This window comes from Sorex fumeus, unplaced genomic scaffold (genome assembly GCF_029834395.1).
Source record: "Sorex fumeus unplaced genomic scaffold, SorFum_2.1 ptg000063l, whole genome shotgun sequence".
NCBI classification, from domain to species: domain Eukaryota; kingdom Metazoa; phylum Chordata; class Mammalia; order Eulipotyphla; family Soricidae; genus Sorex; species Sorex fumeus.
In genome coordinates this window covers 81,899,378-81,923,818 of record NW_026606120.1, presented here as the reverse complement: position 1 = coordinate 81,923,818, position 24,441 = coordinate 81,899,378, and the positions used below count along the sequence as shown (strand labels likewise).

Genomic DNA, 24,441 nt, shown 5'->3' with positions numbered 1-24,441 from the left:
CCTTTAAAAGGGGGAAAGGGCCTGGGACACCCCCTGTGGTGGTGCTGGAGGGTCCATATACTGTGTCTGGCATATCGAATACTCTCGGTAGCTTGCCGGGCTCTCCGAGAGGGGCGGAGGACTCGAACTCGGGTCGGCCATGTTGGCTGCGTGCAAGGCAGACGCCCTACCCGCTGTGCTATCGCTCCAGCCCAGGAGGGTCCATATATGTGTCTAGAATTGAACCAGCGCAGTCACATGCAAGAAAAGCACCTTAACTTCTATACTATCTCTCTGGTTCCTAAGTTTTTCCATTTTTGTTTATTTATTTACTTATTGGCCACATACGGTGGTGGTGTGCTCAAGACTTACTCCTGGCTCTGTGCTCAGCAATTGCTCCTAATGGTGTTCAGCGGACAAAAAGCAGTGCTGGACATCAAACCCAGGGTGGCCATCTGTAAGGAAAGCGCCCTGCCTGCTGTACCAACACTCGAGCCCCTGAGTTCTGCCATTTTATTTTATAGTTTATAGGTTATGAAAATCATGGATAATAGAAGAGTGTTTAAACATCCTAGCTGTGCTGTAAAGGAGAAACATTTTGGGGGGATTTTTTGGATGGGTTTTATTCTTTGTTTTTTGTTTGGCAATGCTCAGGGGTTACTCCTGGCTCTACACTCAGGAATTACTCCTAGCAGTGCTTGAAGGACCATATAGGATGCCGGGATTGATGGGATTGATCCCAGCTTGAGCCCATGCAAGGCAAACACTCTACCCTCTGTACTATTGTTCCTGCTCTAGGAGACACTTTTTCCCCCCACTTTTTTGCTGTTTGGGTCATACCCAGCGATGCACAGGGGTTATTCCTGGTCATGCACTCTGGAATTATTCCTGGTGGTGCTCAGGGGACCACATGGGATGCTGGGAATCAAACCCGGGTCAGCTGTGTGCAAGGCAAATGCACTACCCATTGTGCTATCACTCCAGCCCCAGGAGACATTTTAAGGTAGAGAACTGTATTTCCAAATATCAAGGCTAGACTAACCCATGTCAAAGGCTAAAAATGACATGTCTTTTGCTTGACCATGTACCCCGTGACCGGACACGGAAAGTACAACCGGTGTGCACCAGAAGGATTTGCTGGTGACAGGGGGCGTGATTTCCCCAAGATACTAGACAACTGATAGGAAAAGACTGCACCAAATTCTAATTGTTAATAGACATTTTAGTGTATATTAAAACTTAAAAAAAAAGTTTAGCATATGCACCGTGGAGTCCAGGCCCCTAGCACATCCATTGGTGTCCAGCAGGAGTGTCCGGCAGGTCATCCACAGGTCTCTGGAAAGTGGGATGTACTTCCTGTGGCTTTGCACTGCAGCCCACTCACAGACTGCTCACTTCTCGCCTCCTTCCACAAGTGGCGACAAGCCAGACATGCTTCCAGGTTTCTAAAATACTCTAGGGGCTGGAGGGACATTTGCCTTGCAGGTGGCCAACCGGGGTTCAATCCCTGGCATCCCATATGGTCCCCTGAGCTGGTAGGAGTGATCCCTGAGTGCAGAGTTGGGAGTAACCCCTAAGTATCACTGGGTGTGACCCAAACAACAAAAATAAATAAATAAATAAATAAATAAACACGTGGGGCCAGAGAGGTAGTACAGTGGGTAGGGCATTTGCCTTGCACGTAGCCAAGCTGGATTCAATCCCTGATATCCCATATGGTCTCCTGAGCACTGACAGAAGTAATTCTTTTTTTTTTGGCTTTTTGAGTGAAACCCAGGAATGCTCAGGGGTTACTCCTGGCTCTGTATTCAGGAAGAAGGAAGGAAGGAAGGAAGGGAGGGAGGGAGGGAGGAGAAAATAGGAAGGAGGGAGAAAAAAGAAAGGGAAGAAAAAAAGGAAGGAAGGAAGGAAGGAAGGAAGGAAGGAAGGAAGGAAGGAAGGGAAGGAAGAGGCAAAGAAATCTTCAGCAAATGGGTTTATGGGTTCCAGAATTCAAAACCTAAAAAAGTGAGGCAGGGTCAGAGGTGTTAGAGATGAAGAATGTTCTTGTTCACTCCCAACCCCAGTGAAAACTCTTCCTTGTTAGATTTGGGGTAACCAAACAATGAAGGTAAATCGATAGCTAAGGAGAAACTTGGAGAGGAGGGCTGGAGCAAAAGTGTAATGGGTAGGGCATTTGTCTTGCATGCGACTGACTGACGTTTAATTCCTGAACCCCATATGGTCCCCTGAGCATGGCCAGGAGTGATCCCCGAGCGCAGATTGAGAGTAACCCCTGGGCACTGTCAGTATGGTCCCAAACCAAAATATGTGAATAAATAAAACCATTCTTGAAAAGCAGTGCTCATGGCCTATGCTCAGCTCTGTCCTCAGGACCTGTTTTGGGAGGAACTTGGGGACTATGTGGAACTGGGGACCAAAGCCAGTTCTCTCTCATGTGAAGCATGCACTTAGCCCCCGTGGGCTTGGGTGCTCTCTCTTCTTCAAAAAAAATGACAAGAGGGACTGAAGCAATAGTACAGTGGGTAGGGCTTTGCCTCGCACGCGGCTGATCCAGGTTCAATCCTCAGCATCCCATATGGTCCCCCAAGCACCACCAGGAGTAATTCCTGAGTGCAAAGCCAGGAGCATCACTGGGTGTGATAAAAAAAAAAAAGACAAGGATTGGAGCAATGGTACAGTGGGCAGGGCACTTGCCTTGAGCATGGCCACCCCAGGTTTGATCCCCGGCACCCCGTATGGTCCCGAACATTCCCAGGAATGCTCCCTGAGTGCAGTCACCACGTGTGACCTGCCCCTCAAAAATCAGAACAAGACCCAACTATATCTTTGGCCATTGAATTTTCACCTTCGTTTGCTTTCTCCATGTGAAACAATGTGTACGAATCTTGTCAGTTATTTAATTTTGATAATTATTGCATAAGCTGTACCAATTACTCATTAAAGATACTTTCTTATTTTACACAGGTCTGATAAATTCTACACAGAAGAATCTCCTTGAGGACTAGAGAGACAGCTCAGGGGGCAAGTCATCCCTGGTCCATCCCCCATACTGCTGGTGACCCCAGCAAGTACGGAGCTGGGGGTATCCCACAGGCTCTTCTGAGTGTGCCCCCCCGCAACCAAGAGAAAGACTTGCCTTGAGTCTTGCTTTGTGTCATTTTCTTTTCCCCTTTTTATTGATTCATCGTGAGGTACAGTAACAAAGCTTTCATGGCTTTATTGTTTTGTTTTGTTTTATTTTGTTTTTGGCATTTTGGGTCACGCCTGGTGATGCACAGGAGTCACTGCTGGCTGTGCTCAGGGGACTCTATGGGATGCTGGGGATCGAACCCGGGTCGGCCGCATGCAAGGCAAACGCCCTATCCACTGTACTGTCGCTCCAGCCCCAAAGCTTTTATGTTTGAGCTTCGATCATACAATCATCAAACACCCATCCCTTCGCCAGTGCACATTTTCCACCACCAAAATCCCCAGCAGCCCTCCTCCCCACCCCATTCCACACCTACCCCTGCCTGTGTGGCAGACACTTTGCACAATACTCTATTTCTCTACTTCGGTTATCTTCAATATTTTGAGACCAGTTCCACCACCACTCATAGTTGCCGGAAAGGCAATGCTAGACAATGTGCTCTGTATTGCTTGTTATGGATTCAATATAATGTCATGTGGCTGGCCACGCATTCTAGGAATTCTAAAAGTTTAATAAGTAGGGTCTGGAGAGATGGCTGCAGCAAGTTGCTCGGGTCTGAGATTCGTATGTGTGTCTCTGGATCATGGCCGTGTGGGAGCTTAAGTAGACAGTGGCCATGTGTGGGCATCATCTCAGAGTACCATAGTGGGGGGGGATGTGGGGGGGAGGAGGAGTAGGGCTGATTCTTCCCCTGTCTTGTGAGGTCTGGTGTTTCCCGCCACTGCCACTTATACCTGGGGCTTTCACTGAGTTCTAGAAGATGGCAGTTGCTGGGATTCCTAGAGGGCAGGTGGAGGGACAGTACCTGGAGTGGCCAGACGAAAATGGGCTATTGCAAAGTCCGGAGCCATCTCTGCAGTAAGTTGCATGGGTCCTAGATTTGTTTGTGTGTCGCTTTGTGTCATTTTATTTTATTTATTTTTTGGTTTGTTTTTGGGCCACACCTGGTGATACTTGTGGGTTACACTTGGCTCTATCCTCAGGAATTACTCTCAGTGATGCTCAGGGGACCATATGGGATGCTGGGGATTGAACCCAGGTCAGTCATGTGCAAGGCAAATGCCCTACTTACTGTACTATCACTCCAGCTCCTGCTTTATGTAGTTTCATTCGAAATTAGTTTGACATATTTCTAGTATAAACAGGTGTTTAAAAAACAATTTCACAGAAATACACAGATATTAACTGGAAGGGCTGGAGCGATAGTACAGCAGGTAGGGCATTTGCCTTATACACGGCCAACCCGGGTTTGATTCCCGGCATCCCATATGCTCCCCTGAGCACTGCCAGGAGTAATTCCTGAGTGCAGAGCCAGGAGTTACCCCTGAGAATCCACCAGATGTGGACCCAAAATGAAACAAAACAAAAAACCCCAGGCACAAACTGAAATTAAACAATCCTCATTCTTTTCTTTTTTTTTTCCTTCTTTTTGGGTCACATCCAGCAATACTCAGGGGTTACTCCTGGCTCTGCACTCAGGAATTACTCCTGGTGGTGCTTAGGGAACCATATAAGATGCCAGGGATAGAACCCAGGTCGGTTGCATGCTGGGCAAACGTCCTACCCACTGTACTATCGCTCCGGCCCCACAATCTTCATTTCTAAAACAGAACTGAATCACAAAGAATAACATTTAATTCCATAAATTGCCTTGAGGGAACACATGAAAGGACTGGAGGCCTGGAAAGGGGGCTGGACTGCAGTGGCACAGGCATGCCATGGACAAGGCCCAAGTTCCAGCCCCGGTACACCCTGGTCCCCTCAGCGCTGAGTACCTGGGAGTAACCCTTACCTGAGCTTGCCCCCACAAAACAAAGTCGCCGGTCAGCTGGGGTGGCGGGAGGGAAACGGGGGACATTGGTGGTGGGAAATGTACACTAGTGAAGAGAGGAATGTTGGAAGATTATGTGACTGTAATGGGATCATGAACAGCTTTGTAACTGTATCTCACTGTGATTTTTTCTTTAACTTCATCTCTCTCTCCATCTCTTTTCTTTTTTTTGCTTTTTTGGGTCACACCCGGCAATGCTCAGGGGTTCCTCCTGACTCTGCACTCCGGAATTACTCCTGGTGGTGCTTGGGGAACCATATGGGATGCTGGGAATTGAACCTGGATGGAGAGGGAAACTGGTGCACTGGCATCTGTTATCTGATCTACGGAATCTGCAACTCCAACAGGCAGAGTAGCACTGTAGCACTGTCCTCCCATTGTTCATCGATTTGCTCAAGCGGACACCAGTAACGTCTCCATTGTGAGACTTGTTGATACTGTTTTTGGCATACCGAATACACCACGGGGAGCTTGCCAGGCTTTGCCGTGTGAGTGGTATACTCTCGGAAGCTTGCTGGGCTCTCTGAGAGGGATGGAGGCATCGAACCCGGCTCAGCTGTTACTCCTGGCTCTGCACTCAGGAATTACCCCTGATGGTGCTCAGGGGACCATATGGGATGCTGGGAATCGAACCTGGGTCGGCCACGTGCAAGACAAACGCCCTACCTGCTGTGCTATTGCTCCAGCACTCCCCCCCCAAATGCACTGTGCTCAGTGCTTAGCTACTGAGATTGCCTCCAGACACTGGAGCCCAACCCTCTCTCCCGCCATTCTTGCCTCAGCTCAAGGGTTCTCTTAGGGAGGTCCAGGGGAATATCCCAGCACACTTCTCCCAATTATACAACCCATGGGTAGCTTGCCAGGCTTTGCTGTCCAGGTGGGATAATCTTGGTAGCTTGCTGGGCTCTCCGAAAGGGACGAGGCATCGAACCCGGGTTGGCTGCGTGCAAGGCAAACGCCTTACCCGCTGTGCTATCGTTCCAGCCCAACACATGGAGTAAGAAAGTAAAAACTTCAATAAAAAAGTGAAAAAGAAAAAGAAAAACAAAACACACACACAACAACAACAACAGCAGCAAGAAGAAAGAACCTGAAACTTGCCCCAAGAGTTGGCCAAAGCTGGAACAATTAAATAAATCACAGCTGAGACTCCTAACGCAGATTCTAGAGTGGAAACGACTGGCTCAGCACAGGGACACAAACGAGTCAGGCCGGGAAGGAGGCGGCCACGGAGAGAGCTCCAAGAGCAGGGGCACATGCTCTGCAAACTGGGGTCCACGGCACCCCAAGCACCGAGTTCAGAGCAGCTCCCAGCACTGTCAGCGGTGGCTCAAAAGCGAAAATAAAAACACAGAAAGAGGGAGAAGGAACAGAAGTCATGTGTCAACCCTCTTTCCCCGAGGGGGCAGGGAGTAATTCCACTCTCTGCGGTGCCAGCTGAATTTGGTGACGCTAAGAATAGAGTAGGTAGGGGAGAAAGCAACTTCCCGGGGAAAGCCTGGCAGACGTTCCCCTCACCAAGGTCAGGGCCAAGGCCAAGCCCTTAGCTCAGGGCTGTGTTGGAAGGGCAAACACACAATGGCAACGAGAAGGGGCAGCTTTAGAGCGCCAGGAAGTGGCGGTTCTGTTCTACTCCTGCCCTCCTCAGTCCTAATGTTGGACAGCTTGAATGCTGGGCCCTGGAGCCGCGTGTTGGAGCTGCTGACTCCTTAGATCAGATGGCAGAGCCAATCCACGAGTTTCCCTCTCCACTTCCTGCGTGTGTGTGTGTGTGTGTGTGTGTGTGTGAGAGAGAGAGAGAGAGAGAGAGAGAGAGAGAGAGAGAGAGAGAGAGAGAGACATGGAGAAGGAGGGAGGAACAGAGGCAAAGGTGGGTTTTTGCTTTGATATTTAAAGATTAGAGGGTGGGCCCAAGCAACAGTACAGCAGGGAGGGCATTTGCCTTACATGCAGCTGACCAGGTTTCGATTTCCAACATCCCATATGGTCCCCAAGCATCCCCAGAAGTAATTTCTGAGTGCAGAGCCAGGAGTAATCCCGGAGCATTGCTGGATGTGACCCAGAAAGAAAAAGAAAAAGAAAGGTCAGAGGCTAGGGATACAATAAAAAACTGATCCTCACCACATTCACAGCATAGAGTTATCTGGTATCAAATGTCAATAAGGTTGAGTTTAACCTGGAAGCAATACACACATCTAACATCAGGCTCCTTCAGCAACAAGAAGAAAAGGAGGGAGAGAAGAAGAGAACAAAAACAAAACAAAAGGAAGCAATCCGAAGGCTGAGAGGTAGTCAGGGGTTAAGGCATTTGTTTTGTACACAGCCAACCCTTCAGGGTTCCCTGAACACCGCTGGGAGCTATCCCCAAGCATGGAGTAGGGAGCAAGGCCCAAAAATACTGCTGGCGGATGATCCAAACACACAAACCAACAGGAGAAATATAAGAAGGGAGGAAGGTGCTTGTTTTGCACACACTGACTGGGGTTCACTCCGTAACACCCCATATGGTCCCCTTAGTACAGCAAGGAATGATATCTGAGTGCAGAGCAAGGAGTAAGCCCTTAGCACCGCTGGGTGTGAGCAGTAAACCACAAGTCCCCCAACACACACATACGGTCAGAGAGAAGGCTCAGCTGACTTAAGACCAAGTATCACATGAAGCCTGGATTCAATCCCTAGGATCACATGGTCCCCTGAGCACAGACTGGAACAACCTTCAGTAGTACCAAGCTGGGTGATGCTTTTGATCAATTTTGCACCGGGTGTGGCCCCCAGAAAAAAAAAAGCATAAAAATGAAGAGTCCACAGGAGGTTGTGGGTGGTATAGATAGGGAAAGCCTTATCAGAGGGGCTCTGTGTAGGGGACAGGTCAGTCCTACCTCCACAGCCGCTCTGACCGACATAAGGTTTGGAGGGGAGAGAGGAGGCATGGGCTGTGCCTTGGGGTCTTCTAGAAGTGAAGCAAAATTTGAACAGGGTCGCAAAGGCCCTGGCTTGCTCCTCCCAGAGGCCGCACGGGAGAGACCCGGGACCTTCAGGGAGCTGGAGAGATGGTACAGTAGGGAGGCCCGTTGTGTTGGTGTCATGAGGCTGTGACCCACGCCCTAAAAAAAAATAAAAACAATAAAAGATCTTGGGGTGCAGGAGGAGGTTTTGGGTACTTTAATGCCTGAGAAAACCGGGCAATGGGATAGCACCTCAGAAAATGGGCTTGGGGGGGACCCCCTAAGAGCACCCCTGTCTTACAATACCATCTTCAAAGCTCTCCAGTCTCGACTGACCACGGCTGTGTCCTGGAATGCCAGTGGACACACCCCTCCCTCCTCTCGGCCCCGTCTGTCTTCACTGGTAACTTTGCCCTTCGTGCCTCTATTTTTGCACTTTAGACTCCATCTTCATTTTTGGTTCTGTTTTGCCTTTTGGAGGAGACCATTTCCGGGGTTGCTCTGTACCTGGTGTCAGGGATACACCTGTGCTTCCTGCATGCAACGCATGTGTCCAGTGAGTCGAACTGTCTGGGAGGAGGGGTGCCCCCATTGTTTCATTCTTTTTTTTTTTTTGTGGGGCTATACTAGTATTCAGGGCTTACTCCCAGCTCTACCTCAGGGGTCTTTCCTGGTGGTGCTTGAGGGGTCACATGGACTGCAACTGTACTGTACTACCACTCTGGCCCCTAGGGTATCCCCATTTAAAAAAAGTCTGATGAGGGGGCGCTGGAGCGATGGTACAAGTGGGCAGGGTGTTTACCTTGCATGCGGCAGACCCAGGTTTGATCCCCAGCATCCTATATGGTCCCCCAAGAACTGCCAGGAGTAATTCTTGAGTGCAGAGCCAGGAGTAACCCCTGAGCACCGCTGGGTGTGGGCCCTTCCCCCCCAAAAAGCCCGATGAGGGCTGGATCAACAGTACAGCGGGTAGGGCATTTGCCTTGAATATGGCTGCCCCAGGTTTCATCCCCTGACATCCCACACGGTTCTCTTGGCACCTCTAGGAGTAATTTCTAAGTGCAGAGTCAGGAGTAACCCCTGAACATCGCTGGGTGTGGTCCCAAAACAAACATCAGTAATAATAAAAAAAATAGCATGATGCTCAGTAACTTCAGACTGTACACTTTATTTATTTGATTTTGGCGACACACCCAGAGATGTTCACGGGTTACTCCTGGCTCCACCTGCACTCAAGGATTACTCCTAGAGGTGGTGGTGGGGAGAGGGCGGCACATGGAACGCAGGCCATGGTTCAGGAGCCCACCAGGTGCGAGGCAAGCACTCTACCCCCTGTGCTATATCGTCAGGCTCAGATCCTACTTTTTTTCTTTTTGCTTTTTTTTGGGTCACACCTGGCGATGCACAGGGATTACTCCCGGCTCTGGACTCAGGAATTACCTCTGGTGGCGCTCAGGGGACCATATGGGATGCTGGGAATCAAACCCGGGTTGGGGGCATGCAAGGCAAACGCCCTACCTGCTGTGCTATCACTCCAGGCCCCAGATGCTACGTTTTACTCTCCTCTCCACACTATTCGTTCCTTAAGGATGATAGCAACGCCTTCAAAGCTCATTAAAAATGTTTGAGCGGGAATCCTCAGTTAAAGAGAAACAAAGCTGCAAGCACTTCAGCACTTCACAGGCCAAAGAATGAAAAAACAAAAACAAAAACAAAAAACGACACCAAAAACTCGTTGTGAACGACGTATCAGGCCAGTAGGTGGCGCGCTCCCCCTCCAGGTCGGTGTGTTATGAATGAACGCTCTCCCCTCCGCCTTCCCTTCCCCCACGCCCCAGGTCCAGAAAACCCATCTGTGCGTCCTCTCCAGATCTCTTAATCCTCTTTCCCTCGTTTGTGGTCCATCTCCGACCCTCTCGCCCGGTCTCGGGCCTCCTCTCTCCTGCCACCCCAACCCAGCCAATAACCTTGCCGCGAGAAGCATTTTGCAGAAACACAGATTGCCTTGCTGAAAACTGGCTGCGGGGGGTGGGGGTTGGGGGGAGGAGGTGTGTGTGTGGGTGGAGGATGGAAGGGTTGGGGTGATTCTCTGGGAAGGTGAGGACACTCCAGAAGATTCACTGGAGAGTGGACACCTTCCCCTGCGGACTAAGGTGTCTCTCTGGGCTGGACGGAAGGTGCCTGTCCCGGAATGCAAGGCTGATGGAGGAGAAAAGCCCCGTGGGAAAGGTGATCCCGAATCTCAAATCCTCCAACCCCGAATGTAAGCTCAGGGGCCTGGAAAGAAGCGAGATTCATGTGGTCAGGCATGTGGATGGATTAAAGGGGAAAAAATTCCGGCGGGGGGGGGGCATCAGCTTAGGGGAGATGGGTGAGAGAATCCCGTCCACAGAGGTTTGCAGCGTGGGAAATGTGGGCTTCTTTGGCCCCCGACAGTCGTCTGGAAAATAGTGACAGAAGCAAGGTATGCAGAGGGCTAGGACTCCAGCGAGAGCGTCCACCTGGCGCCCAGGTGCGTGTGGGCGTGGCCAGCCCACTTGGGGGGGGGTGGCCCAGGGTAGGGTGAGCCAGCCACCACTCTTGTTTTCCAGTAAGAAGTAGAAAAAGAGGAAAACAGCTTGAGCTCCGTTCCCCATCACAGGCTTTCAATGTGTTATTATTCAGCCTCACAGTGTCAGATTTAGCTCTCCCACCTCGAGGAATTCGGCTTAGCTTTAATTAGTCGCTGTGCATATTTCTGAGCCAAGTCTGGGGAACATTTATCTAGAAAACTGTTTTCACTCCGATGCAAGCAGAAGAGACGGCATCCTTGATTCCTATCAGGCTGTCTTAGGTTCACACGGTTCTCTATTCCCCCTGCCTCCCACCCCCCCACCCCCCATGTGGATGACCTTCACGACAAGCCCACTATAATCGCACAGGTTATATTACGTATCCATCAAGATGGGAGGATTTAGAATATTAAGTCCAGCTGCAAGCCTAAGTTCCAGGAATAGCTACACGATTTCAGAGCGTGACTTTTTTTTTTCCTTTCCTTCCCTTGAGAAAAGAGGATGCTTGCAGGTTATTCTGCATCAAGGCAACTGATGTATTTTTCATCCCGCAACTTTTCGGAAAAACAAGTTTGAAAATACCAGACAAATGAAAACCAGACTTCAGCAGTTACAAGGCAGCTTCCCAAGGACGGAAGAATGTGCCTCTTGTGGTTAAAATGAGGGATCTGTTTAATATGCATGAAATACCAACACTCCAGGCATTTTCATTGACATTTCGCTGTGACTTTCTTGAACTTGGGAGAGCTGACACCCAAACCTATTTTTTTGTTTGTCTTTGGGCCACACCCGGCGGTGCTCAGGGCTTACTCCTAGGCTCCAAGCTCCGGGCTCACTCTTGGTGGTGCTGGGGGGGAACCACATGGGGTGCCGGGGATCGAACACGGGTCGACTGTGTGCAAGGCACGCGCCCTTCTCGCAGCACAGTCTCTGGGGCCAAACCTAGTCTGGCAGCTCTGCTTGCGTCTCCCGCAGAGCCGGGCCAGAAGAGGTAAAAGGTTACGTCCGGTTCACCGCGTGCCCGCGGGGTCGCGCGTCTTTGTGTTTTTGCTGCTACACTGTTGCACTTCCCCATTTTTTTCCAAGATCCTGTGTCTGCAGCGGGGACATGCGGCCAGGCTTGGTTCTCCAGCCTTCGAATCCGGGGTCCCCTCCAGCCCCGGGGCTCCCCGCTGCAAACTGAAGGCGCTGGGGCGAAGGGAGGTTTGCAAAAGACCTTCCCCAAAGGTCAAGAACGCGCTGTCCCTTGGAAGTGGCAGCTTCTCAGGGTTTTCTGGGGCGGGGCACGGTGGCACCCGGTCCATATCGAAGAACAGGCCCCCCTCCACCCACCCCCCCATCCACAAAGAAGAAGGCGAGGTGGGGGGAAAAAATAAAGACACCAAAACCCACCTCTGCCGAGAGCCTCGCCCGCGCGGGCCGGCCCGGACTCCGCGTCCAGCCGGGGCGAGCCATGCTGTTTTGTTTAAATCCTCCACATTCGGTGCCCGCTCCCCATTGGCCGGCCGGGGCCACCCTCCCCGCCGCGGCCGCTGCTGATGTCAGCCCGGCCGCCGCTCGCTCCTCCCGCACCCGCCTCCCCGGCCCGCGCCACTGCAGCTCGGCGCGGACTCCGGGCCGGCGAGGCGGCGGCGAAGTCGCGGGGCGCGCGCGGCGCTCGGCGGGCGCGAGGGCTCGGGGCGCGGGGCGCGCGCGCGCGGCGGAGCTGCGGGAGTCGGGGGTCCCCGCGGGAGGGCCGGGCCCCGGGCGCAGCGAGGGGGCGAGGAGAGGGGGCGGCGGCCCCGGGCTCCCCTCGGCGGCCAGCCCCCGAGCGCGGCGAGGAGCGGCCCGAAAAGAGCAGGAAATCTTGTTTACCGCCCGCCGCGAGGAGCCGAGCGAGCCTTTGTCTGGGGAGGCGGCATCGCCGGCGCCGGCGGCGATGTGTTCCCGGTGACATTAGCCCCGGGCAGAGCGGCCGGAGCGGCGGGGCGGCCGGCTGGCAGCCCGCCGTGCCAGGCGGGTCCACAGGGGGACTTGTGTGCAATCGTTTGAATTTGGGGCATTTTTTTGCACCCCACCCTCCTCCTCCTCCTCCTCTCCTCCTCCTTTCCTCCTCCTCTTCGCCCTCCTCCTCCTCCTCCTCCTACTCCTCCTCCTCCTCCTCCTCCCTCCACCCCAGCTACAACCTCGTCCGCCGCCGGGCATGCCCTGATCTGGCGGCGGCTGCGGGTCGGAACCGTGCGCTGCTGCGGGGCGCGCTCCCCGCTTTGCCTGACTTTGCAACCAGCGCGATCCGGGCCGAACCGAGCCCAGGGGCGGGAGCCCCGCCGACAGCCCGACCCGAAGCCCTGATATGCTCCCGGGCCGCCGGCAGGAGGAGGAAGCCCGCCGCTGAGCGCACCCGCCGGGGCAGCCTCGCCTAGCCGACCCCCCGAGCCAGCGTGGGGCTTCCCGGGTGGCCGCCGCCTCGCCTGCCGCTCCCGGGAAAGGGGGGCGCCTCCCCACGCACCGCGCAGCCCGGCCCGGGGCGGGGGACCCTCGGCCGCCACGACCATGCTGCTGAAGGAGTATCGGATCTGCATGCCGCTCACCGTGGACGAGGTAAGCGCCGCGCCCCGATGCCCCCCTCGAGCCCCCTGTCCCCGCGGCCACTGCGCGCGGCTGGGGCACCCACCCCCCGCCCCCCTTCTCCGGTGGAACGCCCCCCAAGGCTGCAGAGGCCGGAGTGGGGAGGGCCGTGCTGTTTCCACTTGTCACCCCGGCAGGGAGCAGGCGGCAGTTGGAAGGGGCGGTGGGCTTCAGGTGGACCCCACTACCCAGACTGCCGAGTATCAGAAACGCGCGCCACCTCCTTTCCTCCCTGCAAGCAAGAAAAGGAACCTTGCAAACCCCCGGGTCCCCGAGCCCCAAACCTGCCACGGGAACGGGGGTGGGGCATCCCATCCCGGGTGGGCCCAGCGCCCCCTCCCGCCCTAGCTGAAAAGGTCCGGGCTCCGGGGAAGCTCGTGAGCACCCTTGTGCGTGCACCTAGGAGGCCCTGCACCCCTCTAGGGGGTGCATGTGTGTGTGTGTGTGTGTAGAGAGGCACCTCGGAACCCTTAGGGGCGCTGCTCCCGCCGCGCTCGCGCACCCCGGGTTCCCGGACCCGGCTTGGACCTTTCGCGAACCGCCCGGCTCGGAAACTTTGTGCGACTCTTGTTGCTTCCGCCGCGGGGGAAGCGGCGTGGTCTGCGGGCGAGCCCGGAGCGGCGGGGCCTGCGGCGCGGCCACTGGAGGGCGCTCCAGCACGCGGGCGTCCGGCCCGGCCCGGGATTCCCGGGGCCTGTCCTGGGCTCGACCCCCGCCACGCACCGCACGGGGCCCCCGACCTCCCGACCCCCGCACCCCCTGTACCCCGGAGCCGTTCGGGCTGTCACTCAGGATCCGGTGACTCACTGAGCAGTCTTCGGGCCTTTTCTCCCGGCTCCGCCTTTACCTACCTTTGGGGGGGATTTCACAACCCTCCCTGAGTCCCTCTGCAAGAGGCGGGGAGAGGGACGCCAGGCAGCGCGGGTGAAACGCTCGCTGTGGTTTGGTGTGTCAACACCAGGGAAAACAGCCACGAAGACTGGACTTGCATTTCACTACTGTGCAGCCGAGCGCCCAGAGAGGGTGCTGGGACACGCCTCGGCCAAGAGGCTGGGGGTCTGCGGGAGGAAACCTGGCGTTGAGGAGGGAAGGGGGCTGTGCCCCCCCTCCCCCCCCGCACCTTCTTCCTTTGCCCACGGGAGAGAGCGTTTGTTTGAGGCCAGATGCAGTGCAATGGTCCAAGGTAAAGATCAAAGTGATTCCAGCTATGGGATCGACAGAGCCTTGTAACTGGGATGTCCTGGCCGGGTCTTGAAGGATGGGTGCCCCCCGGGGCCGGGTGGCGTTGACATGGGACCACACCCCAGGCCTCGCAAGCAGCTATACATGGCCATGGGCAGAAGGCGGGAAGCCAAGGAGCGGGATCGGTAAACCAGATCCGCTCTTTTGAAAAAGAAGGTGCTCTTGCCCTGGCCAGCCCAGCTACCATAGCTGGGCTGGGAGCCCGTGTTTGCTTGGGCTCCATCTCCTAACAATACGAATTTGGAATATTGGAACTGCATCAGATTCTCACAAAAGTGCAGGTGACTGAGAAGGTGTAACCAGTTCTAGAATCTTCTCCACTGCCTGCAAAAACTCACTTCCTTCTCAGGCTTTCTCAAATACCCGAGAGAGCACTTTCCACACTCTGTGTTGGTGGTGGTTGGTGGTATTAAAATCCGCACAACTTGCAGGTGAAGTAATTGCGTTTGAGTGGATTAGGTGCACGCCCTGGCTTTCTTAATTGCCAACCGAAATGGGACTCCACCTGTAATATAATCTGTAATTATCACGTAATTGTGGAGAATTCATTTGCACCAAAGCATGATTCAGTTTAAGGTCATATTCCGAGGTGGCTTTCTGTTTTGTCGGCAGGATCGACAGAGGGTTTCAGAGCAGAGGCAGACCCAGATGAACGAACCGAAGTAGATGATTAATGAGGAAACGGGGCCCCATTTGGGGAGATTAGTGGTAGCAAGTCTAAACAGGCAGTGAACCCAGTCCCTCCAGCCTCTGATCATCCTAAGACTGAGCAGTGCTTTAGCTGTGTCTTCAAAGAAGAGGATCACCAAGATTTGGGTTGAAATTGGGAAGTCTCTCTCTCTCTCTTTCTCTCTCCCTCCCTTTCTCACTCCCTTTTCTCTTTCTCCCTCCCCCTCTCCCTTTCTACCTTTCTCTCTCCCTCTTTCTCTCCCTATTTCTCCTTCTCTCCCTCCCTCCCTTTTTCTCTCTCTCTCTTTCTCTTTCCATTTCCCTCTCTCCATCTGTCTCTCCCTCTCTCTCTCTCCCCCCCCTTCCTTTCCCTTTCTCTCTGTCTCTCTCTCCATCTCTCTCTCCCCCTCTCTCCATTCCTCTCCCTCCCTGGCGGTGCTCAGGGGCTTTTCCTAGCTCAGTGCTTGGGGAGGGGAGGTCACTCTTGGGGTGCACCAGGAATCAAACCTGGGCTGGCACGAGTGAAGCACAGCTGTCACTTGGATCCTGGAAGCTTAACTTTGGCTTCAACTGTTGATTTGTTTTGGGCCCGATTTAGCTAACAGGGAACTTCTGGAGCTTGTTTCTGTTTAACCACTGCGGTTAATTAGTAGCGATGTCTGTATTTTTTGAGAAGGCCAGTAGTGTCCCTGCTTGCAAGTCAGTGTGAGAACCAGCCCCTGCGGCCTTTCTCTCCCCCCTGGCCTTTTCCTGTTGAAGTTCTGGGAGACTGGCAAGTTTCTTTCCACTTTTGGCAAATTAGTGGACTGAGATTTGAGGAAGGTTCTGGAATGTGACCCAGGCTCTACAATGAGTTCCTAGCTAGGCTGGGAGCACCTGCTTTCCCTGAAGGAGACCCGGGCTCGATTTCATTAACAACAGAACAAAACAATTAAATATACATATACATACACATATACACATACATATACATATACATGTATGTACTATAGCAGGTAGTATAGTGGGTGGTTTGCCTTACATGCAGCTGCCAGGGTTCCAGCCCTGGCATCCCACATGGTCCTCCAAGCACCCCCAGGACTAATTCTCAAGTGTAGAGCCAGGAGTAAGCCCCTGGACATTGCCGGGGGTGCCCAGAAATAATGGTCTTGGTAGAATCCATTGGTTTTTTTTCTTTTGGGGGTCACACCCGGCGATGCTCAGGAATTACTCCTGGCGGTGCTCGGGGGACCATATGGGATGCTGGGAATTGAACCCCGGTCGGCCATGTGCAAGGCAAATGCCCTACCCGCTGTGCTATCGCTCCAGCCCCCAAATCCATTGGTTTTTGTTTCTTGTTTGGCCACGTCTGGCAGTGCCCAGGGCTTCTGACCCTTGTTTGGGCTTCACTCCTGGCAGGCTCAGGGGACCCTGTGGGGTGTCGGGGATACAGCCTGGGTCGGCCACGTGCAAGGCAAGCGCTCTCTGCACTGCTCTGTAGCTCTGGGCTGGATCGTTTGTTTTTCTCTTCTCTGCACTTTGTCGGCACGAGCATTTAATTCAGCAGCGGGGCGAAAAACATTTCTTGAAAACAGATAAAATCAGCACAATCAACTAAATGAAAAATCAGAGACTTGGAATTGTTCTGAGACTACAGGTTTCAGATCTTTCTCTCGCCTCATTTTAACTCATCAAATGTTCCCCAGTTCCAGGAAAGAGCAGCTCTGGGAGATAAAGAAAATGAAGCTGAACTACAGTCTAGAAGAGTGTTCTGCTGGTGCTTTTGGTCTTGTGTTTAGATATTCATTTCAGAAGAAAGAATGAGGAGAAGTAATATCCCCCGGAGAAGTTTTAATTAAAAGAAAAAAATCCTCATTGGAATAGTTTCCCCATTGAATGCTCCCTGTCATCTCTGAACTAAATATAACCCCTTTGGAAAGTTCTGAACGTTTAAAGGTCCCTGGAGGCTGATGGTGGGCTATAAAGAGACAGTTGTCATCAGCTTAATTTGAAACATTTGGTGATGGAGGGTCCAGCATTTTAGACTTGGGAAGACTATCAGAGATGATGTGTTGTTGGGCCATTTCACTTGATTGAGGAAAAGATCAGAGCTCTAGAAGCTTTCATTTGGTGGTGGTGGTGGTAGGGGGGGTTGCACCCAGCAGTGCTCTGGGGCTGTTGGCAGCTCTGCTGGAGGGGGCTCATTTCCAGCCATGCTTTTGTGTGTGTGTGTGTGTGTGTGTGTGATGATGTGGTATTGGGGATTGAACCAGGGTTGGCCACATGCCAAGCAAAGTGCCTTCACCCCAGTGCTAAGTCCCTGGCCGTCCAGAGCTGTAGAAGGCTCTCTTCGTCGGCCACCTCTGGCCAAGGGAAGGGTCTAGGTTGCAATCCGCGTCTCCCAGTCTCTGGCGCAGAGCTGCTATTGTTGGGCTGGAGGGTCTGTGGCGTTTGAGCTGCCTGTTGGAAGGAAACGCCATGAGCCTGATGAATAACGCCAGAATGCTGAAGCGGCTGAGGGACTCTGCGCTTGTGTACGGTACGCTGACGGATCCTAGGGAGAGAGGCAGCTGACCAGAAGCAGTGGGGGACCTGTCTTTGAAGCTGTGGAGTCTGAGAGAGAGAGGACAGGGGGTTCAGGTGCTGGCATTGTGTCCTGCCAACTCCAGGTCAGTCCTGGCTGTGTCCTGCCCTCTCACTCTCCCCAAAACAACAGGCTGTGGCCGCCTTTCCTGGCAGTGTTCAGGGTTGACTCCTGGAGCACTTGGGGTTCTGGGGATCAGGATGAGGTGCTGGGCATCGAACCAGGGCCAGCCATGTGCAAAGCAAGCGCCTTAACCCACTGGATTATCACTGCTCTGGGCTGACTTGCGTGTTTGGCTTCATGGGGATTCCTGGGGACTCCAGCACCCCATAAACACCAAACTGTTCCTCCAGGGAAGATAGTGTGACAGGCAGTCCTCCCTGAAGGGTCCTCATCAGTAAGAGAGGCATTTCCCAAGAGCCAGGCACATCCTACTGTGATTATCGAAAGTGGGAGGCATCTTGGATGGTTTTTGGAGCATATCCCAAAACAAAAGGGACTTGGGGATAACTTCTGGTGGGGTGATGGGTGGGGATGTGGGGGGGTGTTGATCCTGGTGATGCTCTAGGAGCCATGTGGGACCCGGGATCAAACCTTGTCCTCCCACCTGCAAATTGTAAGTGCAACCTTTGGAACCATCTCTCTGGCCCCGGCCCCGGGTGGGTGTCTTTTCTTTGCCTTTTTGGCTGTGGTGTTGAGCCATTTCCGGTCTGACTGCATTAGCAGAAGTGTATGCGCTTTCAGGGATTTATTTGTGGCCTTTTGGAATTTGGGACACAATGGAAAACAGAAACACTCCCCTCCGATGAAAGAAGAGTCTGAAATGTTAAAGGGATATTTAAGTTTTTTGTATGGAATCCTGGTTTGTTCTCTGCCTGGCAGCGGGCCGTGTGCACTTTATCCATGCTCAGCTCCTTGCTCCCCACCCCCCCCAGCCCTCCCGCCCCTGCCCAGTCCCCTCGAGAATTTTCTCGTGCTCGTTTCTGAAAACAGATTCGGGAGCTGGCTGGTCTCTGGAATGTCATAAATGGAGATGCTAAAAGTCCCAAAGGTGCTTCTTATTCTATTTCAAATGATTGCGTTGAAATGCTTATGAAAAGCACCAGGGCAGAAATTGCTGAAGAGACACTCGCTTCGGGGGCCAGGGAGGAAGGACAGCAGACAGGACACTTCCCTTGCATGTCAGATCCCCGGCACCCCACACGGTCCCCCGGATTCTCCCAGGAGTGATTTCTGAGCACAGAACCAGGAGCAAGCCCTGAGCAGTGCCAGTGTGCCCCACCCTCCAGAAAAGAAATTCAAAAATTATCACCGGGTATTCTGTGAAGCCCTTGAGTTTTTTTTTTTGTTTGTTTGTTTTTGTTTTTTGCTTTTTAGGTCACACTCGGCAATGCACAGGGGTCATCTCCTGGCTTTGCACTCAGGAATTACTCCTGGTGGTGCTCAGGGGACCCTATGGGATGCTGGGAATCGAACCCAGGTTGGCCGCATGCAAGGCAAAACACCCTACCTGCTGTGCTATCGGTCCAACCCCAGCCCTTGAGTTCTTAGCAGACAATTTAGAGTCCCTGCATCTGACAAGTCTTTCTGATACTAAAAGAAAAGCAAGTAATCTTCGTTTCAGAAAGGCTCTATTTTCTCGTGAATGGAAAATGTTTTTTTTTTTGTAAGCAAGTTTTGTTTCCTTATTTTATTGAGCCACACCCCTCAGTCTGGGGGTGACTCCCAAGCTTAGTGCTTAGGGGCCGTGTGGTGACAGGAATTGAACCCAAGCTCCAGTCTGCCAGTCTAGTCAGTCAGCTCTTTGAGCCATCTGCCCGGCTCTTGTAAACATAAACAGGGATTTTTTTTTTGGTATTTTTTTTTAATTGGTTTTGATTTTAGTTTTTGGGTCCCACTCAGTGATGCTTAGGAATTACTCTTGGTGGTCCTCTGGGGATCATAAGGGAGACGGGATTGAACCTGGGTCAGCTGCGTGCAAAGTAAGTGCCCACCTGCTGTGCTATTTCTCCAGCTCCAAGCACAAGTATTTTTAAAAGTTAACATATTTTGATCTTGGAGAGGTAGTCCAGGGGTTAAGGTGCTTGCCTTGCACATGGCTGGCTGACCCTAGCCCAGTGCTTGACACCACATAGTCCTCTAAGCATCAACAGGAGGAACCCCAAGTGCAGAGCTGGGAGTAGCCTAGACACCCCCTCTCCCAATGAATATTCTCAACTCTTTTTTGAGATTTGCTCCTTTGAGCCCCATTGTTAATATTGAAGTGTCTGGGGGTCAGAGAGATAGTACAGTGGGTAGGGTGCTTGCCTTGCAGTGGTTGACCTGAGTTCAATCTCTGGCACCCCATATGGTCCCCCAGCACTGCCATGAATAATCCCTGAGCACTACTTGGTATGACCCCGAAACAAACAGGCAAATAAAATGATCTGTATCTATGTGTGCCTTTGCGTGTATCTATGTGTATTTCTGTATCTGTGCGCCTGTGTATTTGTCAGTGTGTTTCTGTGTATCGGTGTATATTTCTGTGTGTGTATCTGTGTGTCTCTGTATGTGTGTGTATCTGTGTTTCTGTGCGTGTATCTGTGTGTGTCTCTATGTGTGTATTTGTGTGTGTGTTTCTGTGTGTGTGGACCTGTCAGTGTGTGTCTGTGTGTCGGGAAGGAGGGGGGCCAGAGAAGCTCTATATTTGCTCAGTATAAAGTGTGGCCGTGAACCTGTTTTCTCAGGGTTGTGACAGGCGCCGTCCGTTGGTCAGTGTGTGGCCCGCTGAGGGCGGTGGGCACAGCTGCCCCACCCACCCGGTGGACCCTGGTCAGCTTTCCAAAGCCAGGACAGCTCACTGGCCAAGGAACTGAAAGTCTTTTTGAAACCTAGCAAACATTTCTGCCCCTATTTGTTGAAAGAAGACAGAACTCGCGGCTCTGTGGTAAGGAGTCGAGAAGGTTCTTCCTGTTGTCTCCCATTCGGACTGCGGCGAGGGAGAAGGGAGAGTCTCAGACTACGGACTCCCAGGTCTGACCTCTCTGGCCCAGAGTGGAATTTGGGAATTTTTGTGGCATTCCCCAGCAGAGACATTCTGGGAGGTTTCATAACAGATGAAGTCCAAGTCTGTTACAAACATAAAACTAAAAGGCAAATTGTATCTGGAAAATGGGAAATTGTTTGAGAAAATGATCAGCAGGGGCTGGAGACATGGCACAGTGAATAAGGCCCTCACTTTGCACAAGACTGACCGGGGTTCTATCCCTGGCACCCCACGTGGTCCCTTGAACCCCACCAGGAATGACCTCTAAGTGCAGTGCTGGTAGTCGAACACCGCCAGGATGCTCAAAAACCAAAAACACCAAAAAACAAAACCCCAAACCAACCCCCCCCCAATTTATGCAAAGTTTAGCTGTCTCACCCCCCACCACCCACCTTTTTTTTTTTTTGCTTTTTGGGTCCTGATGCTTAGGGGCTATTCCTGGCTCTGCACTCAGGAATCACTTCTGGTAGTGCTCGGAGGACCATATGGGATGCAGGAGATCAAACCTGGGTTGGCCTCATGCAAGGCAAATGCCCTACACGCTGTGCTATCGCTCTAGCTCCTCCACCCTCTTTTTTTTGTTGTTGTTTTTGGCCACACCTAGTAAAGTTCAGGGAGAAGTGCTCAGGGGCTGCTCCTAACAGTGCTCATGACTGGGCAGTGCTGGGGATTGACCTGGGGCTTGCTCAGGCAGAGCGTGTGCTCCCGAGTGCAGCCGGCTTTCCAAAGCAGGTCTGCCCTTGTGTATCGGAGCATGTTTGAGCCAAAATAATTGCAGACCAGGCCCCAACATAACTCCGAGGGGAGGAAGTGCTGATGGCTAGCAGGACCTTAAGGACCCTTTGCCATTCAACCCCGAAATCCTTAGGCACACACGGACGGCCGTCTCTCCTTGGGGATACACTGGACAGTGGGCATCTTTCTGGTGGGGGCTGCGGGTGTCCTGTCCTACGGAGATCAAGTGTTGGAGACATGAATAACCCAGTCTTGTGGCAGAAGTGAGTCTTTCAGGGGACTGCGTTCTCTCTCCACTGGCAGATGTCATCTGTCCTGACCAGTGTCCTTAAGATGTCCCCCCTGAAGCAGGCTCACAGGGCCAGAGTGATAGTGCAGCAGGGAGGGCCCTTGCCTTGCACACAGCCATCCCAGGTACTATCCCCACCACCCCATACTGTTCCCTGAGCTCCGCCAGGAGTGATCCCTGGGTGCAGAGCCAGGAGTAAGCCCTGAGTACCAAAGGATGTAGCCAAAACAAACAAATAAGCCCCCACCCCCCTCAAAAATAAGCAAACAAGCAAACAAAAAAACACCAAAGGAGGCTCACAGACTACTGAGACAGTGTCTTAATGGCTCTGTCAAGTCTGGCCATTTCTTAGCAGCTACACTGGGCCCAGGATGGTGGCGCGTTACAGAACAGCTCCCCCCAATAAGGGACATGCTGTATTGGCCACTGGCTCTCCCTGTGGCAGAGAATACACAGGCCGAGGCTTGGCCACCATTTCCTGGCAGTATGCCACATTGTACAATGCCGTTTGTTGGTTTAAGAAACACGAGAGCCCGAACTCACCAAATCTTTGACATCAAGTGTTAGGTGACTCATTCTTTCATTTCCCAGCACTGAGCCAAGGGGCTTGCTCTTAAAACTCCCTTTTAGGCGTTAGTGGAAGTCGACTCATGGATTAGGAAGAAGTCACTAACGTAAGTACTTGATCAAATATAGCTAATGACTCTCCTTTGATGCTCTTCCTTGGTGGTGCTTTGGCTCCTTTTAAATCTGGAGGAAGCATGACCTTCTGGAATTCCGGTTGTACCTGAGCTCAGTGAAAAAACAAACACAAAAGAGCATCCTCCTCCTCCTAAATTCCTCTAGAATTATATCTGACAATTTGCAGGGTGCGTTTCTTTCGCAGAATGAATCACTGGACAAGTAAGGTTGACCTAAGGACCGTAATTTGATGACACCCTCTAACAACCTTAGATTAGGGTTGTTTGGCCCCTAATCTAAGCAACTTATCTCCAAGACTGCCCCGTGTCATGAGAGTGTGGGCGCGCACGCGCACACACACACACACACACACACACACACAGTCATTTGTATCTAACTATATTTGCTTCTTTAAGTTTGATCCTGGTGTTTTTCTCGCTAACTTGTGTATTTTTATACCCAAAAGTAACTAGCCTGTGAATTTCTTTTTTTTTTCCCATTTTTTTTTTGGAAGGGGTGGGACATAGGGGTGAAGGGGGATATTTGAGCTGCTCCAAGCTGTGCTCAGGTTATACCCAGGGATCAGTTCTGGTGGGACTTGGGGAACCGTACGTGGTGCTGGGGATCGAACCCCGGATGGCTTCATGCAAGTGCCTTACTTGCTGTGTTAGTCTCTGACCCCCATTTCTTTACAGGAACATTAACCCGGGCCAGAGAGAGCCTGTACATCTAACCGGGCACTTGGCCTTGTTTGCAGCCAGCCCAGGTTCCAGCCTCTCGTGGGATCCTTGAGGCACCAGGAGGGATTTCCTGAGCACCACCAGGTGTGACCCCCGAAACAAGCAAACAAAATCCTCTGAAAAACTTAAGAACATTAATCAGCTGGGTAATGAGAAGCCACCATTAATTTGGATCGAACATCAGCTGTGCGTTTTAAATCCTAATTCCTTGATTGTTTTTATTTCCCAAAAGCTCTCCAGTATTTTTCTGATTTTGACCATTGTAGTGGGATAGATTTATTTATTCTTTTTACTGCTTTTGGTGTTGAGGTCACACCTGGCAGTGTTTGGGGTTCGCTCCCAGTTGGGTCCTTGGGGTTCATTGCTAGTAGTACTCAGAGACCATGTGGCAGTGGGGACCAGACCTAGGATTCATGCTTGCAAAGCAGGTGCTCCTGCCTGCTGAGCCTTCTCCTGAGGCCCTTATTTATCTTGGTTTTGATTTTTGATTGGGGGGGCCACACCCAGCAGTACTCAGGAACTTCTCCTGCTTCTGTACTCAGGATTCATTCTCAGCAGTGCCTGGGGACTGTATATGTCAGGGATGGAACCAGGTTCAGGGGCTTGCCTTCCCCACTTTTATTGTCTTCCAACTCCTGGCTTTATTATTATTATTATTATTATTATTATTATTATTATTATTATTTGCTTTTTGCATCACACCTGGCAATGTCCAGGGGTTACTTCTGGCTCTGCACTCAGGAATCACTTCTGGCGGTGCTTGGGGGGGACCCTTTGGGATGCTGGGGACCGAATCTGGGTTGGCCACGTGCAGGGAAAATGCCCTACCTGCGGTGCTATCCCGCCAGCCCCCACTTATCTCTTAGTTCTTTGGCAAAAATGCTTCCAGTTTGTTGGGGCTGGAGCAACAGTACAGCTTGCCTTGTACATGGCCAACCCGGGTTCCGTCCCTGGCACCCCATAGGGTCCCCCGAGTGCACCAGGAGGGATCCCTGAGTGCAGAGCCAGGAGTAAGCCCGGGGCACTGAAGGGTGTAACCCTAATAAAACACAACAAAACAAGTTTCTAGTTTCTAGAAACTCTGAGCTGTCTATGTTGCTGAATGCTTAGGAGGGGCATGTGTGTGGGGTCCGGGGCTCTGTCCTGTGCTTATCCGCACCATCTCTGCCTTTAGCGTTGGACAGTTGTGACAGTTACTCAACCTCTGTTTCTTGCTCACAGCAGGGAGGAACTAGGAAGTTACCCTGTGTCATAAGGTCTTGGCCTTGCAGTGACCTTGCTTTTAGGTACAAAATGAAACCGTGCTCACTGCTGTGTCTGTAGACATTTTGTTGGGGAGCTGTGGATAAATCTGCTTTCCCCTTTCTATGCTTAGACTGATGTCAGTCAT

The 24,441-nt window shown here is 52.3% G+C and overlaps 1 protein-coding gene across 1 annotated transcript in view; it reads left to right on the top strand.

Annotated features, from left to right (window-relative positions):
• Nucleotides 1-12,593: 12,593 nt before the first annotated feature.
• Nucleotides 12,594-24,441, top strand: part of PITPNC1 (phosphatidylinositol transfer protein cytoplasmic 1) — a 248,340-nt gene continuing 236,492 nt past the window's right edge. The window contains exon 1 of the mRNA XM_056126860.1: nucleotides 12,594-13,080. Within this exon, the coding sequence (XP_055982835.1) occupies nucleotides 13,033-13,080 (48 nt within the window). The 5' untranslated portion in view covers nucleotides 12,594-13,032. The remainder of the gene's footprint in view (nucleotides 13,081-24,441) is intronic.